The sequence below is a fragment of the Plasmodium knowlesi genome (assembly GCF_000006355.2).
Source record: "Plasmodium knowlesi strain H genome assembly, chromosome: 9".
Classification (NCBI taxonomy): Eukaryota; Apicomplexa; class Aconoidasida; order Haemosporida; family Plasmodiidae; genus Plasmodium; species Plasmodium knowlesi.
The window spans coordinates 55,687-77,507 of record NC_011910.2 but is presented as its reverse complement, the minus strand read 5'-3'; the positions used below and the strand labels follow the sequence as shown (position 1 = coordinate 77,507).

Below are 21,821 nucleotides of genomic sequence, written 5' to 3'. Positions count from 1 at the left end.
TGGAACCCGCGGTAAGTGATTGTGTACTTACAAAAGCATCATATAAACAATTACGTATTCACCTAATCGGATGCATAAGATAGCCCTTCTGTGGAGACTTAATGAAATATTTAATTCCGAATTGTGTCAATCCTTCTTCCGCTTTTTTTTTTTTTTTTTTTTTTTTTTTTCGACCAAGCTAGCTATACACTTTGTTACTAGATAATGGAAAACATAGCACCACATTTTTTTTCTTCCTATTGATTATGTTTTAAGCTCTTCTTCGTCTCATTTTTTTTTTTTTTTTTTTTTTTGAATAAATCGATTTGAGTATGTCCTATGGAGCGTTCATCGAGTTGCTCCTTTTTTTGAGGGGTCTGCCAGTGAAGCTTAAGTGTAGATTATGTTAACGAGGACGTGCGTTGCTTGTATTAAGAGTATTAGTGGCATAATGTAAAAGGGTTTCTGAAATTAACATCATTTTTTTTTTTTTGCAAAATCTTTAACGCTGGTGTCGTGCTCGGGGAAAAGCCTTTTACATGTTCACCGAAGGTCCACTGGCAAATTCCGTTTTATCGTACAAAATTTTTCACAACTTTGCAAGACGGATGTAGCATAATTTTCCTCCACGTATATTTAATTATCTGTGTTTACATTTCAATACGGGTGTATTTCAGCCGACTCTAAGATTGGAAGCATAGTGTTCTGTTTCCTTTCGGTTCCTTCGTTATTTTCTCTTTGTATGTTAAAAAAGGGGGGGACGATCCGTTTTTTTCGCATCCCTCCAATTTTGTAGAACGCGCCAAAAGATATCATATGGGAGTAAATGTGTGCTCAATTTTTGGAGATTGTCCATTTTTTTTGGCAAGTCTCAGTTGGAAATTACTTGGGGTTAGTGGCGGTATGATGGTGTGGGGGTTCATTTACTCCTCACCTTTTTTTTAGCACATATATATGGGATATTCAGCGCAAAATGGAACTTTATTTCGGGTTTTATTTTTTTGCATTTTCAACAACTATGTGCATTTTTATATTCCCCTGGAAGGATAATTCAGCAGCAAGGACCGAAAGGTGTAACTATTTTGGAAAACTCCTAATGCTAGGAACCTCGTGGTGATTATTTCCCCCCTGTTACGAATGGTCCAAATGTTATTTTTTTCCTTTTTTTTTTTGACGAGTTAATTTAATCAAGTTTGAAAAAAAGAAAAAAAAAAAAAAAAACGGAAAAAATATGTAGTTGTTTCCCGAGAGGCGGAAATGTGTACATACATAAGAGATTGTGCAATTTTGCGATTCGCGGGCATGTTTAAGCTTGTAATCATCTCTGAAAGGAGGGGAAATGAAACTTTTTCGTAAAATATAATCGCCTTTTTGGGAAGAGCGTTATAACATAAAAAAGGATGTTTCTATGTTGTCTTTGGTGTCCTTGTCTCGCGTCATAAGTAACAGCGTTATAGCATCGCGTAATCGTATTTTTTCAGTTTCCTTTGCCCTTAAGGGATATGTAACTGTTTGTTCATTTGACCTAACCTTTTCGTTTGTCGACCGTTGTCTATACAATTTTTTTTTTCTTCTTCTTCTTTTTTTACACTATAAAGGGAATTACACTACAAATACATTAGAAGAGGGTGATGATTGGCCATTTTATCCCCCACAACAGGGTTACACCTATGTATATGTACAGATCTACATACTTGCACTCATTTACACATCTTTTAGCGCCTTCCTTAATAATATAAGAAATCTTGCGCAAATGAAAAAAGTGGGAGTTCTCCTGTTTGTTCTTCTTATCAAAGAAATAATCTCCTTGAAAATATGTTCGAGGAGAAAATATCCTAACGTGGAAAACGGGGTATATCAGCTGGACAACCGAGGGAGGCCGATAAAAATTGTGGATGTGAATTACCACCATGTGTGGGAACTACCAAAGGGGGGAAGTGTTAATTCTTACACAGTTGTTAAAAAAAATGGAAAGGTTAAAAAGTTTAGCGAAGGAACAAACATAATTTATGGAACTACAAAAAAGGTCAGCGGGGGAAGGGGCAGTGAAGAGGAAGAGGAAGCTGAAGAAGGTGCTGATGAAAATAAAATAAAAAAAGAAATTGAAAAGAGGAAAAAATTGAATAATATAAAAAATGTGTCTAATGTAGCTAAAAATGAGAAAGATATGGAACAAAAAAAAAAAGAAAAAAAAAAACTGCAAGTGCCTCGTGCTATGCATATAACAGCGGAAGATGTCCCAGAGGAAGAGCAGGCTAACGAGGAAGAAGGGTAATACGAATTTTCGAGAATTTCACAAAATGAATTTGCTAATCATTTGATGACAAATGTTTACTTACAAGTGAACATAAGTTTGCATAGTGTGTTAGCTGAGGGGAAAATTTTCCAAAGTGGACTGCGCGCAACTCCCTCTCCTGCAAGGACGCGCGAAGGAAGTTCTTGCATTGTGCAGAACAAATTATCCTACAGTTAAAAAAAAATATATATACGCTTCCTTTTCTACTACATTTTTTCCTTATCATTATTTTTTTCTTGATAATTTTGAAGATATGGGAGTATAGCAAAAGAATTAGGAGGTACATAAAAGGGGGCACCAAAATTTTTAAAGGGGAACAATAAAGGCGTGTGACTACACCTGTTTGCATGTCTACTCATTTGACTTTTCTGCGGGACGCGCACTGAAATTGTTAATGATGATTGGCATTGCTTTATTCTACCTCATCTTTTTTCATCGAATTTTATTCATTTAATATTTGCAGCTAAGATAAAGGATAATTTGGAGAGGTTATTCATCAGGGGAAGAAAACAAAAATGAGAGAAAAATAAAATAAAACTGTATATATATTTAACCATTATATTTAGTTACACTAGACAGTATACGATTGTCTTGTTTTCCCTTTCAGCCACTACGAGGAAAGCAAAGCCCCATCTTCTTTGAGTGGTGATTTGTTAGATGTCAAAATACCCACAAGTTTGGAAAAGTTGTTGATGGACGATTTGGAAGAGGGGAAATGGCTCTCTAGAAAGCCTGTTCATGATAAAATATGCTTGCGGGACTATACAAAACAGTGTCCATCTCTATGGGAGAAAGTATCCGAAACGCAGTGCATCTCACCCAAGTGAGAAGATAATCAAATGGGACAACATAAAATATGTGTGGTTGCAGATGCACATTTGTATTATGAACAAGGGGAAAACTCTGCAAATTTAGGTATACATATGATATATCCATTTTTATCTGCCATTTTCCCGCCCTCTTCGATGAAAGGGACTACGAAGGGCCCTGTTCGCACCTGATGACTTTTGAACCCATGAGCGCAAAGGAGAAAAGTCTTATAGGAATGGAATGTAAAGGTAAATCGGGAAAGGTGATGACTTTAAAAATTTTGCAAATATATTGGTGAAATGTTAATCTTATTGATGATATATTTTTTCTCTTTTTTTCTTGAAGTGAATTGGCTGTGTCTTAATGAATTGTGCGGGGATAGCGGACGGGATTACTCCAAGGAGTGTCCAGTGGATTGGACTTACACCGGAATGTGCGAGGCTCCAGAGTAGGCGTAAAAAAGGGAAAGGAAAAAAATACATTGAGAGAAAGAAATATGATCGCAGTTACTACCGTTGCTTATAAATGCCAAATGAATGTCGCATTTATTTTTGTTTTTCCCTTTTTTGAAGAAACTATTCCGGAGGATGCAACAAGACAATGGTAATTGGATTGGCTGCTTTCATGCACATGGAAATATTAACTATAGCTTTTTCAAGTCAGGCTAATGTGGACATAAATTCCTCATTGAACTGCCACCCATTTGCAGGATTTTGGTGCCTTCACAAAAAAGGAGAAGGAGGACTTTTCTTCCGGTACTTTCAATATTCTATAATATGGGGGTATAAATAGGATACTTTTATGTGCTTAGTGCTGTGTTTTACTCGGTTACATTTTTTTTTTTTTTTTTTTTAATTTCCCCATTTTTATGCAGCTTGTAAAGTGGTAAGTGAGGAGTTCCCCGACTGATAAAGATGATAGACGTAGAACAGATTTATGCGCCAAGGGGGGGGGAGAGAGAAGTACTTACCAAAATGCCTTACGCAGCTTTGAAAACATTTATATGTGGAATTTTTTTTTTTTTTTTTCTAACTACTTTGAATGCGGATACATAGGTGTGGCCTTGCAAAGAAGAGACATGCGGTGAGTTTGTTCAAAGGGAAAATTGAAAATAGTTCCTCTGTGTGTACAAATATACACAGTGTGTGTACTGCATGGTTGGATACTAATGGGATGTGCGTTAAACGGGTAGCATTCCACAGATGGATACATAAAGCTTGGGGCAGGTGCTCAAATGATGCTTAATTTAAAAAATGCATTTCCATTTGCCCCATTCCCTCCCACTTTGCAGAAAGGGATTACTCAATAACGTGTCCTAAAGGTTAAATAATGGAATGAATCCAAATAATAATTTTTCCGAATTAGGTGCATCGCAATTTTCCCATTTTTATCTCTTTCCAAAAAAACACATGTACGCATTTACGACAGGCTGGTCCTACAATGCGAGCAAGGATACCTGCAGCAGTAGCCACGGTTTCGAAGGGTTAATTTCGAAGGAGGAAATGGAATCCATAAGCAACATGTCTTATCACGTAAGGGAAAAAATGGAGTTCACCATTCGAGTTTGAAAGATGCTAATATTGTAATAATCTTAAGGTGGGAAAATTCCCATCTCTATTAAGCACATACGCAAAATTGACAATTCTGATAACGCTGCGGTGGCGAATGACACTACAACGCGGAAACACTACAACAGCACAACACTACAACGCGGAAACACTGCGTGGAATCATTACAACCCCTGCTAACCTCCGTAGCAAAGAGTAGCCTTTTCCACGAAGTACGGAATCGTGTGGCCATGTAAGAACAAGTGCACCCTTGCCTATGACCTATATGACTGCCCCCGAGGGTGGATCAATTTGATGAATTCAGGAGTTTGTAAAGCCCCAGATGATTACGTTCCCCCAGCGAGCTGTCCTCGTATAACCCATTTTGACTATATGAGCATAAATGAAAAGGAGGCATTTAGCAGAAAGTGCCATGTTAAGTGGCTATGCGTTGAAAACTCAGAGAGAGATTATTCCAAATGTCCCAAATATTTTGACTACGGAACTGAGGGAAATGATAAAGGGCTGTGTATTCCAAATGAGAAATATAAAGGACCATGTAAGGATGCACAAGATATACTCTCGTTAAGTCTGGAGCAAAAATATAACTTTGAAGAAACTTGTGAAGCTCAGTTTCGTAATATGCGGAGTGAAGATATTCCTCAAACGGATGAAGACGTTATCGACCCCACTACGATGGAAAAACTACTCAAGGGAGCTGACACCACGGACAAGGGAATTACCTTGGAGTAGTTTCTACGAGTATGCACAGGTAAATTCATATGGATATACACACGTACACGTGTGGACATATTCAATTGGGGGGTTCACTTCTTAAGTTAATTTAAAAGAGTTAAAATATTTTTCACATTAATTTTATTGAAATTACAAAAAAAGGGAAGTAAAGAGGAGGGATAGCGAAATAGAAGTGGTACACACACACACAAAAAAAAAAAAAAATAATAATAAAATAAAAGCAAAAAAACAAAGGAGCCATGTTGGGGCAAACAAATTGTCACTACAAAGCTCGCTTTTAACTCAAATTAAAACAAATAAAGAAATATAGTTCATTGATAAACGTGCGTTAATACGCATTCTTCTGCGACAATAGCAGCCGATGGGAATATTTAAGCCTACCAAAATGGTTTATTTTAGTAGGCTACGAAAAAAAGTGATTTTTTTTCTTGACAGCAACAACTTTCACGTTATTTTAATCTGGTTTGAAGCGTTAGCCTGGAAGAGAACCCACGTTTCGCTTCTTTTGTTCTAGAAATTTATATGTTTCTCCAAAAGGGGAATAATTAACATTTTTCTTTTTTTTTTTTTTGGTAGAAAATACAAAAAGTAAAACGCGGTTACGTGTTAGTCCATTTATGTGTCTACCCATTTGTGTGATGTTTAATTATTTCCCTTTCTTCGCGATAAACCCCTCTGTGTGGCAACTGTTTTGGCGCTACGTCTGAATCCGTTTTACTTGCCATTCAAGGGGGGAAAAACTAATTTCACAATTTTACCAATTCCGTAAGTATATTCGGAGTAAAAGGAAAACGGTTTTCCTCATGTGGGTTCACTTTTTCGCTGCCTCGAAAATTGGGGGAATCGTCTTCCTATACTTGAGGGATAACTCCAAAACCTTCTTGTGAACCCTTTCCCTGAGATTTTCATCCGGTATGTGCTCAAGAATTTCATTAACAAAGGCTTTCATCATCATTTGCCTAGCAATTTTTTCTGATATTCCTCTTGTCATTAAAGAAAAAATGGGTTCTTCCTCTAAATCGCTAATAGTTGCTCCATGATTTGCGCATTCAATATCACTTGGAATAATTTCCAAAGTTGGTATGGCAACAGCACTAGCTCCAAAATTTAGTAGTACTGATCTGCAGAGGGTATTTAACTTGGCCTTTATTGCATCACGTTCTATTCGACCTCTGCTCCTCCAAACGGCATGGCCTTTATCAGAAACTAGAAATTTGAACAACTGATTTGTTTCCATATTAGGGTGTTCATGGTGAAACATTTCATACTGACTAATGTTTTGTTTATCCTCTAGCAAAGATAATCCATAACTTTCTTGTTTACATCCTTTTTCCCCTTCAATTTGTAAGTTGACTCTTGATGAGAGGCTACCGAGGAGTACATCTGCGAATTTATAATTAGCCTCGAATCCATTTTTTACTGAAACGTTGTGAAAGTACCACACATTTTTACCTAATTCTTGAGATAAGGTATGCTTGACGTTTGATTCTTTTTCCATGGCAATTCTAGAGAATGCATTTACGAGGCCTCCATTATTCTGGTTCAACGATATGTGCGATTCGTGTATGTTTATTTTGCTATTCCCTTTGACGTAAACGACGAGTCTTGGAGTGGTCACTGGGTTGTGGGTATAATTGGTTAGTTCCTTTTGCTTGTATTTTTTTTCGCTTTGTACAATTGGTTGTGTGTTTTCTTTTATTTCGGGTGATGCATGGTGGGCATTTTCCCCATCGTTCACGTACTTGTCATGTTGTTCTCTTGAAGTCGTTTCATTTGTTTCATTCGTTTCTTGGACGGATTCGTCGCCTGGCGAACATTCATACACTGAGTAGTTTGCTTCCTTGGTACTAGCCTGATCATCCTCATTCTTCGATGTCTGGATGAATATGACGTGAATAAACTTGTCGCTTAAGTCGATGTCTTTATCTAGGTAAATCACAGCGCAATCTTTTATTGAGGCTAAATTTAGGGCGGAAAATTTGGCCATACCAAAATCGCTCTTCCTGTAATCATAAATGGGATAATCGTTATCGAATTTTCTGGACTGCTTTCCAATTTGGCCCCTCACAAAAGGTTGCGTATTTTTTTTGTACCAATTGGAATGTTCCGGAATGTAATACAGCTCTTTGTTAATTAAATATTCAACTTCTGGATCTTTGATGTTAAAAAAGCTACCCACAAATATTTTGCTCTTTTTCGTTTCTTCTCTCTGCTCGATGCTGCTGGAAGGTTCCAGTGGGTTTTGTTCACCTTCTACCTCCTTCGCATCCGACTGCTTCAGTTCATTGTCTAAGTTTTTCAAGATGGCTATATCATCAGACAAGTGCTCATCCACTATTCCGTCGCGAACAACTAAAGTGTAAAAAGCGCCTTTGCATTTGGAAGAATTGGCAGAATTGGTAGAATTGATATAACTGATGTCTTTGTTTATACCCCTGGGGAGGTTGCCTCTTGGTTTCTTCTCATCACCAGTGGGTTCACTTAACTCAGCACTGTTCTGGTCACTCACATCTGGTTCGCTGAAAATTTTTTCATTCGGACTTGCAAAAGCACTTCCATCGGAGGGTATTTCTGCCTGTTCAAGGTCAGCTACATCTGATTTATTCCTATGGGAATCCTCTTGGTGAGCACTCTTCCCTCTGTGGAACGCTACTTCATCGACTTTCATCTTATAATTTGTTAGTTCTTCTTTCGAAATTTCCCTCAAACTTATGCTATTATCAAAATTTTGCTTATAGAACTTTTTTAGATTTACTTGTTGCCTCCAGGCTTCCAATTTTCGGTTGGGAGTTGGAATTTCAGCGAAAGCACTTTTTCCCGAATTCTGTAAAATTTTCCACATACAATATTTCGGATCATCAATATTAAGGTAAATTTGCGGAATGGGTATGCTGTTCGAATTTTCTACTATTTCTCCTTTCTCGTCGTACTTCCACAAATTGATAAATTCTGTGTCTTCTAAAATGTTTTGGTTGTATTTTTCTTTGAACTTTTGAATTTGGTCATCAAATAGATTTCTCGTGTGGGTAAGACTCCGCGAAATTTCTTCGTCCATTGGATCTTTTTCGTTTTTCACGAATTGATTAGAGGTACTTTTCTGGGGCTCTGTCAAAGGGGGGGTAACATTTTGAGCGGTGCCACTTGGTTTCATTTGTAATTCAGATTCGGGCATATCCAGAGAAATATGGGCAGTATTTTTCTTTTCATTATAAGATGGGGGGAAATTATTCCCTTTCGGAGAACGTTCTGCCTTATTTGAATTCTTTTCGTTTCTTTGTATTAGCTTCTCCTTTAGCTGGTCAAATTTGTTAATTAGATAATCCGTTTCTATGGCAGTTTTATCCCGTATCAGTATTTGCAGTGTGTGTAAATTTAGGAGAAAGTTCAAATTGGAAAAAAAATGTTGATTATAGGAGGAAGATATCAACATTAAATCGTCAAAAAATACATTTCTTTTAACATCGGTTGGTGTGTTGAATGAATATATTTTGTTTCTTTCTTTTCCGAATGTGTCGATATTACGGGGACTGAACCCACTAGTGGTTAACGCGTTAATAGGAGAATTATTGTAACACTTTGGAGACTTAAAACTGGATTGCACAAATTTCGATTCGGTAGAAATGTCTTCTTCGTACGTTACTAATTTGGGTATATAATATTTATATGTATATGAGTCTCTTTTTAAATAAATTGGATGTGTGTATGTAAAATTATACTTGTACGTTAAGTAGCTTTTTTTTTTCTTTTCCCACTCCTCCATTTCGATTAGTTCATTGTTCTTAATAAAAGTGTTTACGCTGCCTATATTTTGATATTCTGTGTTGTGCATATTGGATAAATAGTCATACATTAAAGTTCTGTTGTACTTTTTCTCATGGCTCCCTTGGTACCAATCGTTCATGGTGATATTTGAGACAGTTCTTTGGCAATTTTCTGTAATTTCTTCCTCACCATCTTCTTCTTTCTCCATTTCTGGGGTAAATTTTTCATACAATTCTTCATACTTTCGTAGGCGATTTTTGAAGTTCCTACGTTTGTTTGTGTCTTCTTTTTGGGTAGATAGATTAATAAAAAGTGGTTTGGAAAATTGCGGAATGGGTATTCCTCCGCTTTTCGTAAGCCTCCTTCTCAGTTTGGACACATTAGTATTTTTATAGCCCCTCTCGTATGTTCTATTTTGTGTGCGACTGGCATTCCCTCCATTTTGATAAGTCTGAACCGTTTCATTCGAAGAACCCAGTTTACTTCGTCTCGCAGAGCTGCTGTCGAAATGGATGGCATAGAGTTTTCTTTTTCTTTTTCTTTTGTTTTTGTTCCACTCGCGGCCTGCCGCATTGAGCGTGCTTCCTCCCCCTTTGGGGAGGATATTAAAAGTGCAGTTGTAATTTTGGGGCTTTAGTTTTGCGGTTCCGTGTGACTTGGTCTCCGTCCTGAAACCAGTGGTACTAACATGAGCATCATTAATACATCTGCATTCCGCATAATGGAATAAATTCACCACATTACTAGTTAGCAGGAGGAGAAGCAGAATACAGCTCCCTATTATTGCTTTAGGCATAGTTCTCTTTAAGTATGTGAATAAACTGCATTTTTATAAAAAAGAAAGGGGCAAAAAATTTTACGTTAAAAGTAGGTACACTTGAATGGTGTTAACATTTTTCCTTTCTCTTTTGAAGTACACTAATTTGTGTAATAAAACGAGGGAGGGGAAGAAAAGATCAATTAACTTGACAAACATGTAGCTTCAATCATTTTGAGGCGAATGCCGCTTATCATTTTATATACACAAATGAGGCGCCATTTGGAATAAGCCAGAATTATAGGCATATAACTGTATGCATGGAAAATTCCCGCCCCTTTCAGTTGCAACTTTTTTTCCCATTTTATTTGCACAAGCGGTTGAACATGCGTAGTTGCATAAATACTAGCTGTCAATTATATTAAAAAAAAAAAAAATATATTCTCCTAAAAATTAGCACTTTTGCAAAAGGAAGGCTGTGCACCGGGAAAACGAAAAAGTGAGGCGAAGAAATTATTGGCCAATTTGCATTTTCTACATAAAACAAAGGTGGCAAAGGAAACGCTTAAAAAAAGAACAAAAAAGTCTAACATGTTAGCAGTTCCCCCTTTAAGAAGCTCCTCCACGTGATAGGAAGAAACCATTTGAGCGGTTCACATGGGAGGTAAAGGTACAGATAAATCTGTTCAAAAGTGGAAATTAAAATTTTACGAATTGCTATTAACGTTCTTAAATAGTTGAAAGAAAAGAGGGAGAGATGAAATATGTGTGTTTTTTTATGCAGAAATTTGAAAGTTTCCCTAACTTATTATGCGCACAGGTTTAAAGTGTGGAAACGAAATGAGAGATCGTCTAATGTTTAAATGAGTACACACATTAGGAGGAACGTGTTGCAATGACGCGTTCGCAGTTTTGTTTTTTTTTTGTTTTTTTTTTTTTGGCATTAATGGGAGAAGGGGAGAATATGCCGATGGAGTGCCCCCATTTTAAAAGCCTTCATATCGAGTTTAACTTTTAATGTGCGTGCAGACGAATGTATTTTTATGCACAGTCTTAAATAATAGTTAAGTGATTTTCTTGTTTTTATATAAGGTGGCTACTATTGTGATAGAATAAATGGAGGTCTACGTGGGAATGTACACGGGTTTCATAGTATATGGTTCTTTTTTTGCCTTTCCATCTATTCCTTTCTTACTTTTCGATTCATTAAGGATAAATGAAGGGCACAGTAACAATGTACGATATCCTCGAATATCAAATGGGAAGGGTGGAAAACGAAAGGAATACAATTCTTTATATCCTGCCAGGAAAGTGGTATTTCTTATTTGACTTGCGTACTTCATTGCAAGGAACTTAATATTATGGTACTTACAGGAAATTACTTATTTCGCTCAAAAGGGAAAACAGACGTCAATGGCACACGGCACGAAAGTGGGCGAACATAATACGAATGAGCGATTACAGCTAATCGTTTATTTTTAAAATAATATACCATTTGCACAAACTGAAACGACAACACAACACAACATTATTCGATAATTTTTAATATTTTAGTTCTATGAACCCTTTAAAGGAGATTCAAATGTTATAAAATAGCCCCCATTATTTTCACATAATTTTTGCGTAAAATATTTTTCAATTTTTGCCAGAACTCAATGGCGAATAAGTTGCGAATACGTATATGCATATCTGTAACTATTTTTCCGGGCGTGAAATTTTGAAAAAATAAATTTTTAAAGATTTTTTTCATAATTTTCGCAAAAGGATGAAAGGATTTTATCCATTGTGAATAATTTTACACTATATTAAAAGCTTTAAACTACGCGTACAATAAAAAAACGTGTAGCGCATCTACTGTGAAGAAAAATATGTCAAGGATGTTATGGGTGCCATAAGTAAAATTTACTCGGTAAGCACGGATGGCTGAGTGGTCTAAAGCGTCAGACTCAAGATCTGATGAACGTAAGTTCGCATGGGTTCGAACCCCATTCCGTGCAAAAAAAAAATAAATATTTTAAATTTATATATAAAAAAATGTCATACGAAAAAATTACTACGTTATTTTATATATATATATAATATTTTTATTTTAGGGGGTATATTATTATATAATAAAATGACATGACGTAAAATAAGTAACCCAGTAATACGAAGGTTATTATGCGGAAAATTATATTCAACCTAAAAAAAAATTTTTTTTTTTTTTTTAACATGATTTTGAAGTATTCTATGAATTTTCCCCTTCTTATTAGAGGAAAATTCGCAGAAACCTTGCATTATTTAAAAGAAACGATTAAAATACACGATTCATGCCGTTTGAAGGAAAATGTAGTAAACTGCATCAATGAGAGCGGTCCGCCACGAGAAAATGGTATATAGCTCCCCGTATTTTCTATGCATCTCTGTTCTCTATATTTTATGGGAAGAAATAGGACAATAGAAAATGAAACAGTACTTGCACTTTTCATTTGTACTGCGCAATTAACTTATAGTTCTCAAATCTTTACGATGAGCGATGAGACAGAAAACACCTACACAAATTGGTGTTAAAACTTATTGCATCAGTGTTTATTGATTTAAGGGAATTTCAGTGGGATGCTTAATTTTGTCAAACCAGGTTTCGATTAAAACGCTATGTTATTATGTATGTGACAATGCCTTATCCGTTCGTGAAGCAACAGCATCATGCTATTAGGTAAATGATCATGGACACAGCATAAGGATGTGCTCAGAGGAAGCACATATAAGAAATAAAAACTGAAAAAGTGTTAACGTATATTAATCTTCATGTTACTAGGAGCTGTGTCCAATTTAATGTTGTTTAAGGAAAACACCATTAAGAGAACATTCGTCTCAATAAGGCTTATATACAGTATATATACTTCTAACAGGAAAACGCCCCTTTATTGATTCATCGTTTTTTTGTTCCATGTTCGGAAAAGCAAATATGCTTCGTTAAGGTTAATGCTCATTTAAGCGAGAGTTCTTGTTCATTTTCGGCATTTCATATATTTTCAACTTGGTTGATTATTAGTAAATGATGTGAATATTGTTTTCCTCGTAGGATAAATTACCACAATGAGGAGAATGAAAGAATAGGTGAAAATGCATATGGTAAAAAATTCTACTTCATAAATATGAATCCGGGTGAATAATTTTAAAGCAAATTTGCAGAGGCTAAAAAAAAAAAAAAAGTTAAAAAAAACAAAAAATATTTTTTTTTAATTTAATTTTTTCTAAGTTTGCGTCAACCGGGAGTCGAACCCGGGTCACCTGCTTGGAAGGCAGGTATCATGGCCGTTAGACTATTGACGCGATGTTAAAATGTGCTTCCTCATTTGCTATATTTCTTAAAACATGATGCTAAGTTTAGTTTTCTCCCTGCTTTCTGTATGGCAAGGAGGGGTATTTACCAAAACCTGCGAACAATAAGCGCTGCTTAGTCGACACTATATAAATTAAAAAAGTCACTGCTCATCAGATCAGATGCATAGGTTGGGCGTATTTATTACAGTATATTTGTCCTTGTGAATGAGCTATTTTTTTAAATTCACTAGATTTATCAGGATGAATACCGAAATTTTGTTTTGCCAAAATTTATACGTTCCACCGCCATGTCAAATGGTAGTAGCATATAACTCATTTTATTCTACATTGTTCGTAAAGGCTAAAATGCAGAAAAAAAATTTACGAAGAGGAGGAACAAGTATCGACTTCACATTCAATAGTTAGGAATACTACTAATATGCGTGTTCTTTGTACGTGTATGTTAATTTATGTGTAATGATATTGAGCCCATTCTTTTTTATGTATGTTCTCCATAGGGCCTTGTTAATGAACCATCTGTTAGCATCTCCACATGGTGATAAAGCGTTTATGTGGAATAGGGGAAACGGAAAGGCAAAATGCTGGGATGAATCCGTTATAACAGATGAACACATTAAAAGTAACTACAATCTGTTAATAACATAAAATAAGCATACCCTTATGTGGCATTCCCCATCCGTTATATTATAAAAAATAAATATAAATGCGCCTTCCCAGATACATGGTAATGTACAAGTTAAAATATGCATACATGTTCGAATGTACATTTACAAGCCTTTTGCTTATATAGAACGCTCCAATAAGGGATAAAAGAAAAAAAAGGACAAAATAATAGCAGCAGTAATAAAGGTGAAATAAGTTGATGATGATTCATTTACCCTTAATTTGATTAACCGCCAAAGGTGAGTGCGCTTTTTCTGATTTTGTCTACCGTTTATGGCTTCATAAAAAAAAAAAAAAAGAAATGATGAGGAGATAACATAGATGTTGATAAAAACTTATTTTATGAAGAATAATCCCCCTATAAAATGGCAGTTTTTTATGTGAACTGTGATTTTGTCTCTAATTAGATGCGGACATGTTTAATGCAATAGGAATCGTGGTGCTGCTGAACTACTTCCCATTTTGTATGCATCCATGAAGACGGTAATATATCATTTTTTGTTTTTAAGTAGTGCAGAAAGTGCCATAAATTATGACATGGTTATAATAAATGGTGGAAAACAATTAACGTGTTGAAAAAACTGTCTGCTATTTGTAGATAATATTACAATCCTATATTCAAATCGGGGAAATGATTACATAAAAAAAAATTTTTGACCGAAATGATTATCTTCTTTTTCCCTCCTATTATTTTATTTTATTTTATTTATTTTTTTTCATTATAATCACCTTTTTTTCTATTTTGCAAAGGTTCAATGGACAGGATGCAAAAAATGTAAATTCCGATCATACTGCACCTTTTTTTATAACGGGCGCGCACTTTAGTTTGTAATTTTGCTTATGCGCACATGGAAGGAAAGAGAACAAATAAAATTTAAACATTCTCCTTCTTGTGCTTAACTTTTTCCACTTAGATATACTAATGGGGATTGAGGAAAACTGCCTTTTCCTCACGCCCTGAAAGCATATATAGCGTACTTTCAAGTCTGCCACTTTGAAAGTAATTAACTGTTAAAGTTACACAAAAATGTTGGCTAGGTTTTCCATTTAAACTTAAACCTTTATTATGGAACATGGGTACACAAGCTTCACATATATATGGTGCTGCCCATTTAAACAGGTAGGCATACCTATGTGTGTACTTTTTTCTTAACAAATTGCTACCTTTCCGGTGTAATTTCTATACTGTGCGTTTTAATATTGGTAATAAGAACATTGCCATTTTGCCTATTAAATAGAGGCGTTGCAAGCAGGAGGGACAACAAGCCTCTTCTATTTGTTTCTTTTTTTAAGAAGGGGGCACATTCAAAATGATTGAACGGGAAGTAACGTAAAAATGTTATTCCTATATATGCGTAAATTAAAGAGGGTCAATTATGCGAATCGCCCTTTGCGTTTATGCAAATACATTTTTATGGTAACTTTTCTTTTTACCATTATTTGTAAATCTGAATGAGGGCTAGTGATAAGCACAGGAATGAATAATCATCGATGATTTAATTTAAAATAATTCATACCTCATGGATTGCACTTTGCGGATTGTAAAAATGAATATAAAGTTTTTCCACTTTATTTATTTATTTTTTTTTTTGTCGCATTATTTTGCCCTCATGTACGAATATATCGCAGCATACAGCATATCACCCATTACCCATTCGCGCGTTATTTTTAAATTATGTTTTATCCTTATTTGGCTACTTCAAAAACGTACAAATATTAGTACAATGCACAAGGCACGACCGGGGTTCTATTACTTGGCATATTGGGCACCCAGTAATATGCTTTAAACTTAAGGAACGTTTTCGCCAAACTGTTATTTCTATGTTAATTGAGAAATCGTAAAGAATATATATAAAAAGGGTAAGTGCACGAATTCATACAAGTGATTGTTATTTGCGCATTTATTCAAATTCATTTTGTGGGGAATGAAGCCTCAAAATTGGGGGAAGGTGCACATAAAAAGGATAGCTTGAATATCGTGCGCATATATATAATATACAAGTAGTGATACAGGCATAAACTGCAAGAGAAGCAGGCCTATCCCCGCGCGGGTTATTGTTGCAGCGAAAGTTGGTAACCTCTTTGATACACTAATATTGCTCTGCTGTAACGTTATGCAAGTATTTTTATACAATATATAAAATACATGGAGGTTTCCTTTTTTTTTTTTTTCCCATTTTCGTAATTACGGATATAACATTCCGCATCGCGTAATTTTTTTTTGGGCCCATTTTGAGAAACCCCTTTTTTATATGAGCGTTATTTAATTGAATTTAATTTTATTTAAATTTTTTTTTTTTTTTAATTTTTTCGTATATATATTTTCCCCCCCACTTGCGCATAAAATATAAAATTTTATTTTATTTTTTTACTTCTTGTAAAAAGTGTTAGCGAAACTCTGCAAAAGAAGAAAAAAAGAAAAAAGGAAAAAAAAGAGGTGTTTATTATTGAAAGTATAGAGAACTATCGTACTCTTTTATTTAAATAATTTATTCTTCACATTTTCTCAAATTTCCCCCCAATATTTAATTATCTATTGTATAAGGAAAAATGGCAGCAATTCCAGTGTCAGAATTAGCAGAATGCGAAAAGCAGGAGCTTTTATGTACCTACGCTGCGCTGATATTACATGAAGAGAATATGAGCATAACGAGTGAAAATATTGTAAAGCTTATAAAAAAATCCAACAACACAGTGTTGCCGTACTTACCAATGCTTTTCGAAAAAGCCCTAAAGGGAAAGGATATTGAGTAAGGAAAAAAGGAGCAAATGAAAATGTACATGAGTATATGGGAGCGTTCGTATTTATGCTGCAAGTTATGTACCAATGCGTGTATGCTGATCGCAAGGCAAATCCTATGTACACGATCCGTTGTGCAGTTTACAAGTTATTCCATACGTTTCATACGTATTGGTAACCCCGTGTTCATAAATTAAGTTCAGCTATATAATGACATATATGTATACATATGTGCATTTTTAGGGAAACATTGTTATTGTGCATACTGCATAATTGCGATGAGAGGAGGGATCACCCTCCGTAGAATACCACATTACCTTGTGTGTAGAACCCCACATGTGTTTATCCATCACGAATCAGTTGGAAAACATTTTTTTTTTTTCCCCTTTTTTCCTCATTTCTTAGGGGTCTACTAAGCAATTTGAGCGTTGGCGGAGGTGCCCCTGCTGCATCTGCACAGGCCGCAGCTGATAAGCCAAGTGACGATAAGAAGGAAGCTAAGAAGGAAGAAAAAGTAGAAGAGGAAGAAGAAGAAGATGACTTAGGATTTTCATTATTCGGTTAGATTTGTTGTGAAATGGGAAAAAAATGATACACACAGAATGAGTTGTACATTAACGTATAAAAGGACAATTTGGGAAAAAAAAAATAAAAGAGAACACAGCACATGCCCATTTTAACGAATTGTTGAAATGATTTCATTAATTTGTTGAGGAACTTTGATTGTGTAATTTAAGCGAAACGTTTAGCTTTTACATAAAACTTTTTTCTCTCGCTTTTTTTTTTTTTTTTTTTTTTTTTATATTTATTCTTTAAAATGTGGCAAGAGAAAAAAGAAAGAAGAAAAAAAAGGAAACAATATTTATTAAAACAGTGTATAAAACGGGAAAAACTTTTATTAAGCATATAAATAAAGCATTACATTTTTTTTTTTTAAACAACAGTGCAAAGGGGGAGGGGTCAGTAACGAGGTTTTACAAAAGGTGGAATGGTAAGCCTTGTTAAGTAAGGTTTGGATCCGAAAGTTGTATACCCATTTGATTTCTTAGGGTATAGTTCCTATTTTATCTAAAAGATGTTTTAAAAAAAAATCAATGGTTTTAATGGACCAATCGGATAAGGTTTGTGTTAATGTATTTTTCCTTAAGTGTTCCTTTTTTTGTGTTGTGAGGGCTGTATAATATAATCACGTTATCCATACCTCTATAAGTTATGATCAAAACAGTTTGGCTATTTACAAGTCGCTACGGTGTTAGTGCAAGAGCTGGTATTGTGCTCTTCGCATAGGAGTATGATTTCGCGACATATTAGTGCTATTTCGCGAAATGGATTTAATGGATGAAAATTTATGGGGGATAACCCCGTCATTTGTTAAGAAGTGATTAAGTTATCCTTTGTATTCTCAAATCTTTTTGACATTTATGCACCAATCGCAACAGGTATAGGGGGGTGCTGCACTTTGTGAGATAACGGGAGAACTACGACGTTACTAATTATTTAACGACCGTAGGACACAATCTGCTTTAGTGAGTTCACTTCAGAACTTCCAAATAATGGAATAATCCAAAGAAAAAGATAACTGCGAAAAGATTGTTATTTAAAAGGATGAATCTGGATAAATGGTGGAAATGAACAAACACACTGAGAGGTAGGATAACGGAGGTATACTTTACGAGAGCAGTTTTTCTTCTTGTGCGATGTATTTAATTTGACACAATTTTTGCTTTGCAAAAAAAAAGAATAACCTTCACCAGTTTTCGAACTCTTTAAAGTACGAGACATTTTAAAAACAGAAGAATGGAAAATATAGTCGTACAGTAAAGGATAAGGCATACAGACGGCAATACCACGAGGTTAAAGTGGCTCATTTTTACTATTTAGCGTATTAGGAAAGACAAAATATAGTTTCCAATAAGAGGGTGGACTGTATGTACGTGTTCATGATAGAGCGTTGGGAACAGAATTCAAAGGATCACGGAAAAATGCAGGATACATAGAAATATTGAAAGGGAGTGGTGGAAGTAGGAGTGACGAGAGAAAGAGCTTCTTGACACGTATACATACAAACACACTTAGTACATATTTTAAGAAAAAATTAAAATAAAGCACAACTGGGTGTACCCGCGTGGTTACACGTGGACGACATTGTACACAACACCAATGTGTACTATGAAGTTCGAATTTAACCGTACTTAAAAGTATGCATAAGGAGAATTTTCAGGAAGTTCCAAAGTGATAGCGCTTTCGCTCAAAACAGAGCGGATACCACTATTTGCGGTCCCTATAAATTACAATTCTATGATCGATTTCAACGTCTTGAGTTCATCCGCATTTTAATTTTTCTCATGAAAAATGTTCTTATCATTGGAATACCCGCGGAATTATAAAATTTGCAACAGGTTAAAAAGGTCTCCAACAAGAAAATGGCCATTTCTTCATTCTTCTCGAAAAATATTTTCAAAAAAAAAAATCATACACCTATATTTAATTGTTAATTTCTTTAAATTTTATAAACAAAAATGTTTCTTTACAAGTATGTTTGGAAAATTTTAAAAATGAAAAATGGGTGATTATAAGTTGTTTTAATGCCTATACGTATATTTTTTTTATGAGTCTCGAAGTCCCTCATTTTTCTCTTTTTCTCCCTTTAGGGGGGGGGCGGGAGGGGAAGAATAATTATGAGCACTTATGAACAGGTAACAACAATTTTTACAAAAAATTTCATCCTGCCAATTTACTAATCAGCTCAAAATTCTGCTCACATTTCTTATATGTCGATGTAACTTATTCTATCGGTTAAACATACTTGTGACAAATGTCGTAACAGTCATTTCACAGCAAAACATTTAATAATAATAATCATCCTCGTCGTCGTATCCGTACTGTGTGGAGTGGTGATGGTAATAATCCTCAAAATCATCATAATACTCATCATCGAAATTCGTAAAATAATAGTCTTCATCATCTTCATAATCTTCATCGTAATCCTCGTCGTCATCGTCATACTCATCATCATCATCGTCAGAGTCATCATCGGATTCATCTTTTTCATCCTTGTCTTTTCCTTTAGGTGATCCTGAACCCTTAGCCGCTTCTGCTCTTTGAGCTGCTTCTGCTCTTTGAGCCGTTTCTGCTCTTTGAGCCGTTTCTGCTCTTTGAGCCGCTTCTGCTCTTTCAGCCTCAACCATCGCCTTTATTTTTTCTTTTTCTTTTTCTTGTAACGCCCTTTTCGCACAATTCCTTTTATATAACTCGCATTCCTGTCGTTTCTGTTGCAAGTACCTCTTCATTGTTGTGGGTCCGAAATTCCACTTTTTTTCAAACCGATACATTTGTCGGCACTTCATCTGTTTCCTCTTTTGTTGTCTACTATGTACCTTTTTGAGATTCTTATGATAGCGTGCTTTCATAGCATTCCATCGCTTTTTTTTATTAAATTTATACTTTTCATAATTAATACCTACAACGTCCAATTTTTTATCCAAAAGTCGTTTGTCCTTGTCGTAGAATGGGCCTATTCCAGGCAAAATGTCCTTGGAAGGATTCTTGGCTATTTTTCGCATGGTTCTTGTTCTTTCTTCTTTCCACTTTATCTCCATTTTTCTTTCTTCCCTTTTTATTTTTTCCTCCAATTTCTTTAACTTGTTCTCCATTTTAAGATCGTCCTTTTTAATTCTTTCGTTCACTTTGTCCAGGAATTTTAATAGTTTCTTCCTGGCTTCATGCTTCTCCTTTAGTCTGGTGCACCTTTTTCTCTGCAGAAAAGTTGGGGGTGTAGGAGGTGTTTATACATGCATGTGCATTTTTGTTGCAGCATTTACGCGTTAGTTACACGTTTCAGCCATAATTTATTGTGAATATTCCATTCGCGCAGTTTACAGCAGACTCGCCAGCAGAAAAAACGGATGCAACGCGCGCAGAGGGCGTAATAATTTCCGCTATTTCCAACTTACGCCTAATCGCATCAGAAGAACGATGATCATAACCACTTGGAAGAGAGTCAACATTTGATTTGTGTTTTCCACGTTCTCCGCTTTATTTTCAACTTTCTCCGTTTTATTTTGGATTTTCCCCGTTTTATTTTCGCCAGATTTAGAATTTTGACTGCTTCCTGGTACTTCCGTAGGAAAATTTTCTCCATTATAATAATCATCATCATCGTGGTAATACGTAGGAAAACTTCCGTGAAACTTGTTACTAATTACGGGGGTATGCGGAGGACGGTAAGGTTCGGACACATAATACTTCTCTTTAAGAGTACTGAATTGTTCATCCGTGTCTACCTCGGAGTGGAGGTTGTACGGGGAGCCTACGTTATGAGCCATTTTGTTCTAATATTATGTAAATTATGCGTGAAGCTTTTTATATAAAAAAGGCTAAACAGTACATTATTAATTTGTACTTCGTCTAAATAAAAACTATTAAAGTAAAAATGTCCCCTTCTTTTATTTATTTATTTATTTTATTTTATTATTTTATTTTATTTTTTTCTCTTTTCTTGTCTTTCTACTTCTTCTATGCTATTATAATTGAAAGTAAAAGAAAAAAAAAAAAAAGAAGGAAAAATCTAATATATTACGGTTTAATGGTAAAAAAAAAAAAAAAAAAAAAAGCAAAGCGTATAATAGTTTAGAAACTTTGCTACAGATGCTGATCTATATTGCAGAATGCTTAATATATTATTTACCAATAAATATACATACTAGTCGCACTGCGAGCTCAGCTTAAGAACATTGGAAAATTTTCTTCTATTTTATTTTTTCTTTTTTTTCATTCCTTCTATTTATCAAGTATTAATATATCTTTATGTATAAATTTAAATTTTCCCCTTCCTGTTACATTTAGGCAGAATATAATATTATTCTAATTTTATAGAACAAAATTAGCTCAGGTTCCTTTTAGCAGAGCGATTCTTAATTCTTCAAAATGAGGAAAAATTCTCTTAAATAAAATATTTTTATCGAAAAAAAAAAAAAAATTTTTTTGAACTTCTCTACCCCTTTTTCCCTTTAAGAAAGATAGGCCAAGGTAAAATATAATGCGAAAAGGGGAATTTGCGTACTATGATGTAGAAATTCCGAGATTGAAATTTTGTTAGTATAATTTTTTTTTTGTCACAGCAGATGTTGTGGTAAGGAAAAAAAAAAAAAAAAAGAAAAGAAAAGAAAAGAAGAAAGATATATT

At 34.9% G+C, this 21,821-nt stretch overlaps 4 protein-coding genes and 2 non-coding genes across 6 annotated transcripts; 3 read left to right on the top strand and 3 right to left on the bottom strand.

Moving 5' to 3' along the window:
* Positions 1–1,387: 1,387 nt before the first annotated feature.
* PKNH_0901100 (CPW-WPC family protein) lies at positions 1,388–5,385 on the top strand (the record flags this gene model as incomplete). The annotated part of the gene is made up of 13 exons (XM_002258998.2): positions 1,388–2,250; positions 2,527–2,555; positions 2,739–2,763; positions 2,883–3,098; positions 3,248–3,333; positions 3,431–3,533; positions 3,658–3,688; positions 3,795–3,840; positions 3,960–3,970; positions 4,141–4,168; positions 4,377–4,406; positions 4,514–4,617; positions 4,843–5,385. The coding sequence occupies 13 exons, from the start codon at positions 1,388–1,390 to the stop codon at positions 5,383–5,385; spliced, it is 2,115 nt and encodes a 704-aa protein (XP_002259034.2).
* An 814-nt stretch (positions 5,386–6,199) lies between these two features.
* On the bottom strand, positions 6,200–9,946 carry PKNH_0901000 (iron-sulfur cluster assembly protein SufD, putative; the record flags this gene model as incomplete). The annotated part of the gene is made up of 1 exon (XM_002258996.1): positions 6,200–9,946. The coding sequence occupies one exon, from the start codon at positions 9,944–9,946 to the stop codon at positions 6,200–6,202; it is 3,747 nt and encodes a 1,248-aa protein (XP_002259032.1).
* A 1,874-nt stretch (positions 9,947–11,820) lies between these two features.
* On the top strand, positions 11,821–11,904 carry PKNH_0900900. Its single transcript has one exon. It is a non-coding gene; the product is annotated as a tRNA-Leu (tRNA).
* Positions 11,905–13,150: 1,246 nt separating this feature from the next.
* Positions 13,151–13,222, bottom strand: PKNH_0900800. The gene has a single exon. It is a non-coding gene; the product is annotated as a tRNA-Gly (tRNA).
* Positions 13,223–16,447: 3,225 nt separating this feature from the next.
* On the top strand, positions 16,448–17,202 carry PKNH_0900700 (60S acidic ribosomal protein P1, putative; the record flags this gene model as incomplete). The annotated part of the gene is made up of 2 exons (XM_002258995.1): positions 16,448–16,647; positions 17,043–17,202. The coding sequence occupies 2 exons, from the start codon at positions 16,448–16,450 to the stop codon at positions 17,200–17,202; spliced, it is 360 nt and encodes a 119-aa protein (XP_002259031.1).
* Positions 17,203–19,483: 2,281 nt separating this feature from the next.
* PKNH_0900600 (conserved Plasmodium protein, unknown function) lies at positions 19,484–20,962 on the bottom strand (the record flags this gene model as incomplete). The annotated part of the gene is made up of 2 exons (XM_002258994.1): positions 19,484–20,392; positions 20,591–20,962. 2 exons carry the CDS (start codon positions 20,960–20,962, stop codon positions 19,484–19,486), a joined length of 1,281 nt encoding a protein of 426 aa, XP_002259030.1.
* Between the last annotated feature and the right edge of the window lie 859 nt (positions 20,963–21,821).